Raw genomic sequence first — 13237 nt, 5'->3', positions numbered from 1 at the left:
TGAAACAACAATCTGAAATTAAAAATGGATACATTTCCTGTGGAGAAAATGAATCCATTCCGAGATCTCAAGTCTACTTTTGGAAGAGGTGTATGTGATTTATTCAAATGAGGCTCCTTTCAGTTCATGCCTGAGCCACTCTACTTTGGAAGTCTACATACTTAACAATCATGCCCTGTTTTCTGTGTGGCTTGTGAGATTTTGAGAGACTCCTAAAATACATCCCTTGTGTTCTCTTGTAGTGTGATTTTCGAGACAAGTTTATGAGTACTGTTTTCATCACAGCTTCACAGCCCTCCTTCAGAGATCTTGGTGAAAAGTGTTGATGGCGATTCCCTGGAGAAACTGAGACATTGACCTTCTTCTCATGCTGTTTTCTTCTATGATACATTGTCAGAGATTTTCACAATGTCCAGATACAATCTTAAAACTAGAACTATGGTTAAATTTTTTTGTATTTATAATTAACTTGAATATACAATTAGCTTTCCAGTCTCTTGCATCACTGGTGAATTGAAATCAACACGGGAATTGTGCAGAGAGAACATTTGAAGAGTTCAGATGCAAAAGCCGTGAAACGTCATTTAGACAAAAACAGAGACACGCCTACTGGGCAGCCGTGGCCCAATGGTTAAGATAGTCGCAAAAGTTATTTTTAGTTTCTACTATATTTTTTTGTTATATATTCATATGTTCAATAAAAATCAATCAATACAAACAGTCCAAGACATGATGTCATGAAACTCATCAGTGTAGTGACGTGTTAGTCGCGAACGATCCCGTCATGAACGCTCCTGTCGTCACATCAAAGAGTGACGTGTGTTTGTTTGTGCTCCCCTCGCTCATCGATGAATAACTTCACACAATGTGTGGACTATGCACCGTATTTGAACCTGGGTCCTCAGAACTGTGAGGCAGATGTGCTAACCAGCCATCCACCGTGCCATCTCATTAGTAAGTCATTTTACAAATGAATTTCAAAATAAAAAAATTTTAAGCAAAAATCTTGAGGGGCCAAGCCTGAAGAAGCGGCTCTCGCAGATTCTATGTCGAAGAATTCAGCAATGTTGGTCGTGGGTTGTCAGGTGGGTTGAAACGATCTTGGTGACAGCAGCAACGAAGATGAACTGACTCTGTGCAATCAGTATGACTTTTCTATCCCTTTGAAGGAATAGGATTAAGTGTTCATTTGGGTCAATTTAAATTAAAGTTAAGGGTTAGTTCAAGAGATTGTAGTTTTCATACAATCACTCGTTATTAATGTTGATTCACAAAGCATAATGCTTCCAATTCAGTGTCGTTTTATATTTATGTGAACATTTTTGACTTTTTTAACTAAATTATTTTCTCGGACTCATCTGGTTTTGTGATTAAGTGACATCAAAAACCTCTTTGAAAGACCTTTTCAATCTCTTAAGTGCTTACTATATAGTAGATTAATTTAGAAAACCTTACATAAAAATTATTAGTTTATATACCCAATTACTTACTTCACAAAAACTAGAGCTGTCTGCTTTTGTGATTGAGTTTTTAATTTACAAAACTAATAAGTTTCATTGAGGTTAAACTAAATGTGTGCTGGAAACATACTTTCCTTTTTTTCTGACTTCAAGAGACACGGGGTTGTTTGCACAAAAATCATGATGGTTTAATGAGTGAAAATAATCTTTGGTGCAATTGTACTGCATTCATCAATTCATCTGTGGAAGTACTATGGGAGAGGATTTTTTTAAAACGAAAAGTTAGTCAAGGTAAATGATTAATGTAAAATTCATTTTCCAACCTCACTGAAGCAAAATCTACAGTCTGAACAATAGACAGTGAAATCTAAAATTTCTAATCTCCCTGTTTTTTGTTGTTGTTTTAAATGGTTTTAATCATGTAAATAAAGCACATTGAGTTACTTTGTTTTTGAAATGTGCTATATGAAATAAATTTGCCTTGACTTGCCTAAATGGATGGACAATTTTGAATTCAAGCAAAAGTTTCTCAAAAATACCCCCTAAATGTGCACAATATTTTAGAGGTCAAACCACTGTTTTCTATGATGTTATGTTACTCATATGTAATGAGGCGGACAAAGAGTGGGTACTTTTATTCATTTTCTTCACTGAAAGCGAATAATGTAAAACATTGCCTGTATACTTAATACGATTTATGATGTTTATAGTTTGATCCTGGAACAGATTACTTAAATTTCCTTTATTTTCTTTGGGATAATTGGTTGTGAGGTCAATTTGCGCTTTTAAATCGCTAGTCCCCCTCAACATCATCCAACTTTGGTGCGACCAAAGTGGAGTTATTTTTTTGTGTTGGTTTAATGAAGTTTTTTTACACTGCTGGTCCTATTTTTCTTTTGAGACTGCAGTAAAGTGATATAGATGTTTACAACCCTGATTTAGAATTAATTTTCTTTATAATCTTGCATGTGTCCAATTCACTCCACTCCACTCTAGTATGCCTGTACGCATAACACACATTGCTTTTCCCAGCGGAGCCAAAGTTGTTTTCCAAATGTACTGTCAGCTTCCATACAGACAAACTAAATGGTTTCACTATTTTAAAAATTTTGCTTTTGCATCGGTGGACGACTGGTTAGAACATCTGCCTCACAGTTCTGAGGACCGGGGTTCAATCCCCGGCCCCGCCTGTGAGGAGTTTGCATGTTCTCCCCATGCCTGCGTGGGTTTTCTCCGGGCATTCCGGTTTCCTCTCACATCCCAAAAACATGCATTAATTGAAGAGTCTAACTTGCCCGTAGGTGTGAATGTGAGTGTGAATGGTTGTTTGTTTCTATGTGCCCAGTGATTGGCTGACGACCAGTTCTGGGTGTCTCTCTCGCCCGAAGATAGCTGGCCTCCAGCACACCCGCGACCCTAGTGAGGATAGGTGGAACGGAAGATGGATGGATGGATAGCTTTTGCATCAACACTTTTACAATTTTGCTGTATGACATCACCACTGGAGTATGCAGCAAAAAATCTCCAATTTCAGTTTTAATTAAAGGAAAACTAATAGCCAATTTGCATGTGGCGATTTAGCTCATCTCCAGTGGATTTGTTTGTTTTGTGATGAATTTGAGAAGCTTGAAGTGGAAATCCCGATATGGACATTTTGCAGCTGCCTGAGAGGTGGTGTGCAGCACAGGTGCTACAGGCCATGTATTGGAGCTGTAATTGAGTGCTTGGAATGAACATATGCATGAGTGCAGCTCAAGTGGAAACATGTAGAAGAGAAGCTCTCATGAAGGGACTATAACGACCATCTGTTCCTTTTCCAAATATGGGCTGGGATACGAATATCAATGGCATGGATCAATGCAAAAGCCAAACAGCACAATGGCCACAGAAAACCAAAAGACAACTTGAAATTATTTTCTTAAGCCTCACATTACCTGGTTTGAAACGTGCTTCCTGGCATGGTTAACACACTGGATGAATGCTCTGCTTGGCAAGCAAAGCCTCTTTTTAAACCCTAAACCAGACAGTGAGTCAAAGTTTAAAGTTATGGAAAACTGAGGGCTGAGGGCAGCAAGCCAAAAATAATCATTCAAGCAAATAGTAACATTGACTGCAGGTGATTATCCATCTGGAATCGGCCAAAGAAGCCATGCTTCTGAACCACAGCAGTTATCCAAAAGAAAAGAGCTTATCTGGATGACCAAATGCGTCTCCCCGGCTGCCGTATGAAATGCAATGATCCTCGCAGTTATGAGTTTTTAAAGACATTCTGAGTGACGACAATTCGGTGAGTCAAAGTTTTTTGTTTTTTTTCCTCACCCCAACAACGTATTTAAAATGTAGACTTTGAGGCTTAAGGTGAGCGAATGTTGTTGCACAGGACATCTTGCTTGCTGGTTGATGGCCAAAGCCAATGCTTTATTATTATTATTATTATTATTATTATTATTTACACTTTCAGTTATGAATTCAGAGTGGAGCTTCAATGCACTGAGAAATACGGAATGCTTTGTGACTGTAGTGTTGATAAATGAAAGCGTGTGTTAATGAGAATCCTGAATTAATGAATGTAAATCTAAAATAATTTATTCTGAACTGAGCAAATAATCATTTACTAATTATGTGACCAATGATCTTAATAAAAACTAATGAAAAGCTGTGAGTGCGCAAATATTAGAAATATGTTTCGTGCATGGAAAAAGAATACATGGCATTCAATTTTGGCATTGTGGGAAATGTTCATTGACACGACATAGGCACTGAAAAAGATAACAAATAAATATAATATCCATAATTTCAATATACAATACAATGGAATATAACATACAATAATTTATTCGGATATTATGATGTTTTCAATGTAAGCCGAGGCACAGTGGGTACGGAAAGTATTCAGACCTTCCTTAAATTTTTCACTCTTTGTTCTATTTCAGCCATTTGCTAAAATCATTTAGCCATAAAATTCTAAGTTAATGATTATTTGCTAAAAACAATCAAGTTTATCAGTTTGAACATGAAATATCTTGTCTTTGTCGTGTATTCAATTAAATATAGGTTGAACATGATTTGCAAATCATTGTATTCTGATTTTATTTACGTTTAACACAACGTCCCAACTTCATTGGAATTGGGGTTGTATATTTGGAACTTCCTAGCTCCGAGCTCCTCTGTTTACGTGCTAGCTCCTCTCACCAGAAATTCCATCGAGGAGCCAGGACATTGACAGAGGAGCGATACAGGAGGAGGTAGGAATCTTTGGGAGAAATAAGACAATCGTTCCTCGGTGATGTCATTTCATGGAGACATCTACTCAAGATGATGTCACATCATTGATGTTACACAAATGAACCGTCTGCGTGGGTAAATTATTACTATAACCACAAATGTCCACTTTATGATTTATACTGTATATTAAGTGCGATGACATTAAAGTCAAATATAATCAAGACAGTTACTCTTTACAACTTTGCAGAGGCAGAAACAATTGTGATTGGTCAATCGCAAACCCATCCTGTCCTCCGACCTCCCCGTCGCACAGCGCATTTTTGGAATGACTCTTAAAAATATATGTGTTGATGTTGCCTATTTATTAAACAGTGTAGAACCAACTGAATATTTTTTTTTTCTTTATGTGCCCAAATGCATTTCACAAAATGACAGCCTCATTACTACACAATCCTTAGAAATATGTGGTTGGTTCGGCGTATAGTAACAATTAGCCAGTGTAATTAAGTCATTTTAGTATTAAATACTGCCCCAAATACAACAGACACTCAGCAAAATATGTATATTCAAACTACAATAATGAAGGTATGACGAAAAACAGAAGATTAACTATTTAACATGAAGTTCTTCCGTGGTCATGATCGAGCTGGTGCACGGCCATTTTAAATGTCACAACGAGGAGCTATTGGACTTCCGTGGAGGATACATCAGACGTTCCTCGATTTAAACCAGCACGTGGAGGTTCCTTGATGCTCGATCTTTGCTCCTCCATGCTCGTTTAAGACACTTGAGACGCTCCATAATATGGCGGCGTGACAACAACTTCCAGGTCGCGTTCAATGTTTTGAATCGCGAGGAGCTCGGAACGTTGCATTTAAAAGACTGGAGATGCACCCTTTGTGTGCGGTTATGTGACTGCCTGGCTCCATTTGATTGTTGAAATACAGTCAAATGGTGCTTGTGGTTATATTGGATTGATGAAACTGTGGGCCACGAGCGAGCAACATTACTGTGCACAGCACGTCAAGAGTATTGGCACACACAAATGATATGTGTTGTTTTGGGAATTTACAATCAATTAAAAGTATAATAGACGTGATCAACTTACCTTATTTTGTAGTGAGAACGGTGACATTGATGCCATTGGTTGCAGCTGTATATGCAATAATTAAAACTAAGTTAAAGGCATTAGATGGAGCCAGAGAGGGTGGATTTGTTGAAATATCCTTATAATATTTTACTGTCAGGTCATACAGACAGTTTTAACATACAGGAGAAAAAGTGTTGTTTTTTTTTTAAATTGCAAACTTTACCTTTCAGTAAATGTAATAAAGTAAATGTCTACTATTTAGTACACTTCTAAATGTTGGGCTACAGATTTTCCCTTCTTTTATTTTTTGTGACAGTGATTTAGTTTATTTTAATTAATTTCTCTTTCTTGGCTTCAACTTAATGGCAGTGTTTTGGCAAGTTGGGGAAGGGCTGCTTTTGCAGAAGTAAAGGTCTATGTTGTCTGCCGCCATTTTTAGGTTCTTACTCAATAGTCATCTAAGCTGGCATTTTCCTGGCTTGCTGTCCTGTGTGTAAGTGATCGATGCAGAATGTTGATGCCGATCTTGGAATTTGCTGGCTCCCACTGTAGTATCCGAGCCATAAAAAAAAGACAAAATGCCGCCGGTCACGATCAGCCTGTGAACTTTAACACCCGAGACTCACTGCCAACGATCCTTGAAAGCAATTGTCGTTCCTGCGCTGACCTCAGCACACATTTAATTGTAGCTGCTTTCACACAGGATTACAGGCAAACTACTGCAGAGGCATAACAGTAGAGCCAGGATTTATTCGCCTGTCCCTTTCAGACTGACGCATCAAAGCGGGGTATTGCTAGGAATGTGAGCACTTCCACACAGACAAAACAGCCTGCTCCATTATCAGACAGTTAGGTGTGGTGACGTCAGCTCGACAAAGTGTCCAAATGGCTTGTCAAATCTGCAGCATTTATGTGGACAAAACAAGAAATCACAACGGCAATTTGAGCTTCAAGAATCCCTGTTTGAGTGAGTCATTGATTTTGCCAGCCTCTAAATGACTACATATTTATATTTGATTTTAAATTCACACTGAAACTTCTATTGACAGTTTGATAGTGAAAGATGACATCTTTAGTGGAAGATACATTCACAACTAGGTTTTGTCTGGGTACGATGGTGCAACATTAAACAAAGATGGTACTCATAAAAATTATAAAAATACCAATTCAGATATAAATAGACTAAGAAGAAGAAATAAATCGACTAGTTGGAACAACTTGAAGGTGCCTGTTGTTACCTGTCGATAAATAAACTAGAGAAAAGATAAAGAAGTAGATTGCCCTTCACGATCTTTCATTGGTTTAGAGACCAGATGGCTTTCACGTGTCTGCTTTCAAATTGCGGAAATCGTTTTACTTCCTTAAATGCGCATACAGGTCGAGCCGCGCTCTCTTTTTTTTTTTTTTTTGCCACACTATTCAGAAATTACGGCACATATATGACCAAATTAGTCACGCTTTAGAGCCCTGTCTTGTTAAAATAATTGATACAGCGAATTTCCAGCACCACGCTGGAATATTAATCCATAGCATTGCATCCTCAGACGCAGATTTTACTTTGCATGCCCCTGCATGTCCATGCTCATTTTTGTGCATCTCAGACGCGTGACGCACAGAAAAAGAGATCACATTTAAACACAGTCCATGTAATACAGCATACCACTTGTACAAAAACAACTACAGACGTATGATCTGGCATTCCCTGTGAAAATAATAGAACAGAGAGAACACCAGGGACTGCTTAAACTGCTGTAGTCATAAACAAAACCCAGACAAATGGAAGAAAAGGACATATCGATGCATGAGTATCCATGTATAGGTGGAAGCTTTGTGCACAAGAGTAAACTGGAAGTGAAATGCTCCAAAAGACATGGAGTCCTGCCTTAACAAACGCAAAAGAACATGGCAAGCATGCGGCACTGAATCGGTGTTCACTCATATTGTTTAAAAACAAAAAAAAAGGGATCAATTGCTGTAAAACTGCTTCAATCCCAGATCCACACCATCATGATGTTAAGCATGCATTAAATCTCTGTCCCGTGCTGTGAAAATTATGCATTTATTTATAAACATTTTAATCTGAGTTGTATGGTAGCTGGGCCACCTCCATGATTCTTTTTCAAGGTCTGGTTTAGACTTTACAACAAATCAAAACCAGTACTCACCCTGTCATAGGAGGTAATGTGTCAGTTGAGAAGAGAGCAAGTTGTGGCTTGTCCCGCTCAATGAGCCATATGGTGTATTTCCCACTTTGCTTGGGGTTCAGGTACAAGGCCAATTCCATGCTGCAGGTGGTTGGGCCACTCCGCAGCCAAGGACTCAGCACCCAGGGGCCCCCAAAGGAGGAACCATTCACCCAAAAGAACTGACCTAGGAGGAAGGGAAAACACAGTATTGAGCCCAAAACCATCCATCCATCCATTTTCAACACCGATTATCCTGGTTAAGGTCGCGGGGCGTTGGAGCCTATCCCAACTGACTTTGGGCGAAAGGCGGACTACACCCTGAACTGGTCGCCAGTCAGTCGCAGGGCACATATAGACACGGACAACCATTCGCACTCACGTTCACACCGTCACTGAGTGGGAACTGAACCCACGCTGCCCGCACCAAAGTCAGGCGAGTGTACCACTACACCATCAGTGACGAGCCCAAAACCAGAAATCACAAATTTGCTTCAATTACAAAAACAGACACACAATCATGTTCCAGTATAATTTATGTTGGTAAAAATGGATAAATAAAACAGTAAACGTAATCACAAAGATAATCATGAGTGAAATAAATGCTGACACTCTTGATTTAAACTACTTTGGAGGGAAGGGTGAGCTGTAGCACTGAATGAAAATGCATGAAATGAAACAGCCAAAAAGAGCCTTGGCAGAGGAAAAAGTAAAAAAGGAGGTGCAGATGAAAAAAAAAAAATCAAAGACTTTTTTTTCTTGCATTGACGTCAAGTCTCATTTCACTTTCAAACCAACTGTGCTCATTCGGGCTGGAGGAGCACAAAGAATTTTAACTTGAAAAGAATATAAATGTTTAATACACTCCGTTAAGGTACCTACTGTTGATGAGCCGAAGTTAAAATTGCAAAACGAAATCTGACAGAATTAATCAATATCATTATTCTCACGAGGCATTCAAGATGAAGATGCCATGACATTGTGAATTATTTTGTTGTTGCAGTGAAAATTGGTGTGCCGAGAAACTAGATCTTAAAATAGGTTTTAACGCAGTTAATATTTGTTTTTGTTCCTGTTCAAGTTTGTTTCCAGATCAGTCTCTCTTCTAGCTAATAGTGAAATCAACGTACCGAGGATGTGTTAAAGTGTACTTCTCAAACTAGGTCACATATGTCTCCTTGTGTATCTCAAAAGCTGCACTTAAACCGCCTTTTCCCATTAGTTTTGGCAATATGCAATTCATATGTTGTGCTGGATGGGAAAGGATGTGAAAGGACCACGCAAACTTCAGATGTTTGAAATGGCCCTACTGTATCTTGCAAATTATATTTCCCGTTATTATGTCATCACAAGATAATCAAGTATTTTAAAGCTGGTAATCATATTCATGTATTCCATCTTAGTCATACAACCCGAATTCCAATGAAGTTGGGATGTTGTGTTATACATAAATAAAAACAGAATACAATGATTTGCAAATCATGTTCAACCTATATTTAATCGAATACACTACAAAGACAAAATATTTAATGTTCAAACTGATAAACTTGATTGGTTTTAGCAAATAATCATTAACTTACCATTTTATGGCTGCAACACGTTCCAAAAAAGCTGGGACAGGTGGCAAAAAAGACTGAGAACGTTGAGGAATGCTCACCTGTTTGGAACATCTCACAGGTGAACAGGCTAATTGGAAACAGGTGGGTGCCATGATTGAGTATAAAAGGAGCTTCCCTGAATTGCTCAGTCATTCACACGCAAAGATGGGGTGAAGTTCATCTCTTTGTGAACAAGTGTGTGAGAAAATAGTCAAACAGTTTAAGGACAATGTTCCTCAACATACAACTGCAAGGAATTTAGCGATTTCATCATCCACGGTCCATAATATCATCAAAAGGTTTAGAGAATCTGGAAAAATCACGGCATGTAAGCGGCAAGGCCGAAAACCAACATTGAATGCCCCTGCCCTTCGATCCCTCAGGCGGCACTGCATCAAGGTGTAAAGGATATCACCACATGGGCTCAGGAACACTTCAGAAAACCAATGTCAGTAAATACAATTCAGCGCTACATCCGTAAGTGCAACTTGAAACTCTACTATGCAAAGCAGAAGCCATTTATCAACAACACCCAGAAACGCTGCCGGCTTCTCTGGGCCCGAGGTCATCTAAGATGGACTGATGCAAAGTGGAAAAGTGTTCTATGGAGTCCACATTTCAAATTGTTTTTGGAAATTGTGGACATCGTGTCCTCCGGGCCAAAGAGGAAAAGAACCATCCGGACTGTTATGGATGCAAAGTTCAAAAGTCAGCATCTGTGATGGTATGGGGCTGTGTTAGTGCCAATGGCATGGATAACTTACACATCTGTGAAGGCACCATGAATGCTGAAATGTACATACAGGTTTTGGAGAAACATATGCTGCCATCCAAGCAACGTCTGTTTCATGAACGCCCCTGCTTATTTCAGCAACACAATGCCAAACCAAGATGGATGGATGATTTTAAACCACAAATTACACATAGATGAAATGCAATTCTAGAGGCGCGGTCTGTCTTCCATTTGGTCAAAAGGGGCCGGTCTCTTCTCTGGAGTGGACAAAAAGGACAAAGCTCATTTGTCTCTGGCTCTTTGCCTCGCTCGATCTCTCACTCTATCGTTGTTCCATCTACCGGCCTGGCCCAGCCCGGGGAGCCCCCAACCTCTCACCACAAGGTGACGGAAGCTGGGAGACACCAAACGTCCCTTCCAGCTAGACTCCTTCTCATCCCATGCTCACTACCAACCTCACAACACAAGTCAGTTTACTTTGCCACTGTTCGTCTATCCTTGTTTGTTTCATGTTTTTTTTCTTGTTTTTTTCCCTATGTTGTTTCCCTGTATATTCCCCTGTTAGATCTCATTAAAGTTGATAAAATATAAAATATCTTGATTTATAACACTGTAATTTAAAATTACGCTAAACTGGAAGTCACGCAGGCATCCCTTCCAGCTAATTCTTTTCTCCTAAATTAATAAAAATTTTATTCGACTAATATACGTTACAGGTGATTACAGCGCAATCACATACTGCTTGCAGTCTAATTCATGTCCAACCTGCAAGTTGCGTGTAAAATATGACGTTAATTGAGAGTTTCTGAGACAATCAGTTCTGCTCCAATACTTCACCATCCAGCTACATTCCATGCTCTACATTCTCAAAGTCCCTTCATCAACCATAGTCATTGCTGTTACTATAGTTACTGTATAAACTTACTACTTTTTCACAAATGATTGATGATGATTGGTGCTTTAAGACTTGTTCGGCACCTCTGTGATTTACCACATAAACATGGTGGAGAGAGTTTAATGCCAGTGTGATCCCAGGAACGATGTTGTCCAGGGCAGGCCCTGGTCACCCCATGTAAATTGTCCTTAGGTGACAGGTCAAAATAAGAGTCATTCAGAAGATGCCTATGAAAAAGAAACATCTAACTTTTGATCAGGATAGGAATACCAGGGCCATTCTTTTTATCTCATTTTATTTCACAGCCGTTTTTTCGACTGTCTATACATGCTTCCTTTAAAAAGCTTAGGGTTAAAAACAGAACAAACCCCAGAATATCCTGTGACTTATTGTTACTGCTCAAAGCAAGAGACAAAGCCTGGAACCAAGTCAGGTCTACTGGTAAAGAAGCTCATACACCTTTGCTATAAGGAAATTAAAAGGCAAATTATCACATCGAATTAATTTATTCCTTTCTTACAAACTCATTTAAATTCTGGAATGCAGTTATTGTTAATGTTAAAACAAGTCTCTCCCTTTATCAAATACATTGACTGTGTAATAAAGAAATATAGATTTGTGATTTTTTTAATACATGCTTTGCTGCAACTGTAAAACAATAAGATATGATATATTCTGATCTTGCGTTCAATAAATAATAATAATAATATAATTAAGATTATTATAAAAACTAAGACTTTATTGATACATTTCTAGCCCCTCAAACATGCTTAACAGTACAAGGTTAAAAACAGCAAAAAAGCAGATATTAAAAAAAATAGAAATCACGTGCAAAATACAAAGTAAAATGTTAACATTAAAAGCCATTTTAAAAAGATTAGTTTTGGTGAGGGTTTTGAACAGGGACAAATTTATGCAGTCATGGATGAGTTCCAGAGAGAGGGGACAGCTCCAGTCTGTAGAAGGCTCTTTTGCCCCAGGTTCGGTGCTTGGTTCTGAGTGGTGGGAAAAATAGGTTTGCATCAGAGGAACGGAAGGGGCGAAAAGGCGAATGGTGGTGGAGCAGGTGGGTGAAGTACGAGGGGGCCAGGTTATGGGGGGCTTTGTAGGTTAGGAGAAGGACTTTAAATGCAATGTGCTGGGGGACAGGAAGCTAATGGAGTTTTTGAAGTACAGGAGTGGGTCAAATAGGATTTTAGCCAGGAAAGAATAAGAAAAGAAAAAAAGGAAGGAATAGTCAACCATTGCATCCCTTGTCTTCAAACCCTTATTTATTCATTCATTTATTTATTTATTTTTGTTCAGCCTCTTGCAGAAATGTGGATTTGTGGGCATTTTGTGCTTGAACAGTTTTGCTGTGTAACAGGGGAGTTTTAAATACTCCCTCTGTTTAATTTATTTATTATTTTTGGTTATTATTCTGATGTTTATTGAAAACCTTGAGTGCAGTGATGTTTTGGGGCTGCCACTGGGCAACACAGACTTTCAACTTCCTCCAAAGATTGAGATCCGGAGACTGGCTAGGCCACTCCAGGACCTTGAAATGCTTCTTACGAAGCCACTCCTTCGTTGCCCGGGCAATGTGTTTGGGATCATTGTCATGCTGAAAGATCGAGCCACGTTTCACCTTCAATGCCCTTGCTGAATACAAAACCACGGCTCCTCAGTCTCCACGTAAGCTTACTCAATTCCTCGTGACCTCCGTGTCTCTCCTTGTCCTCAGTGTTCCCTCCGTGTTCCTCGCATCCACGCCGGCAAGCCAGCCGCCTGTCCTCGTCACCGTCTGCCACGCGTTCCATGCCTCAACAAGCCGTCAGCATATCTCAAGGACCATTTCCATTCCCCATTGTTCAATAAAACTTTTCATCACAACCTCTCAGTCTCCGCCTACTCTTGGGTCCCGTCTGGATCAACTCGTGACACAATCATTCCATTTTCATATATAGAATATTTATACTATACTCACTATGCTGCTTCATGTAGTTTAAAGTGAAATAGAGAACAATGATGCAAAACAACAAGTACAGTATGTTTCCATGGTAACAAAATACAT

The 13237-nt window shown here is 39.0% G+C and overlaps 1 protein-coding gene across 1 annotated transcript in view; it reads right to left on the bottom strand.

The window, feature by feature from the left end:
* alk (ALK receptor tyrosine kinase) overlaps positions 1 to 13237 on the bottom strand; it is a 362245-nt gene that overhangs the window by 167321 nt on the left and 181687 nt on the right. Inside the window, exon 4 of the mRNA XM_061697428.1 lies at positions 7941 to 8145. Within this exon, the coding sequence (XP_061553412.1) occupies positions 7941 to 8145 (205 nt within the window). The remainder of the gene's footprint in view (positions 1 to 7940; positions 8146 to 13237) is intronic.

The sequence above is a fragment of the Phycodurus eques genome, chromosome 14 (genome assembly GCF_024500275.1).
Source record: "Phycodurus eques isolate BA_2022a chromosome 14, UOR_Pequ_1.1, whole genome shotgun sequence".
NCBI classification, from domain to species: domain Eukaryota; kingdom Metazoa; phylum Chordata; class Actinopteri; order Syngnathiformes; family Syngnathidae; genus Phycodurus; species Phycodurus eques.
Note: the sequence above shows the minus strand (reverse complement) of the source record. Positions and strands in the feature narration are given on the sequence as shown.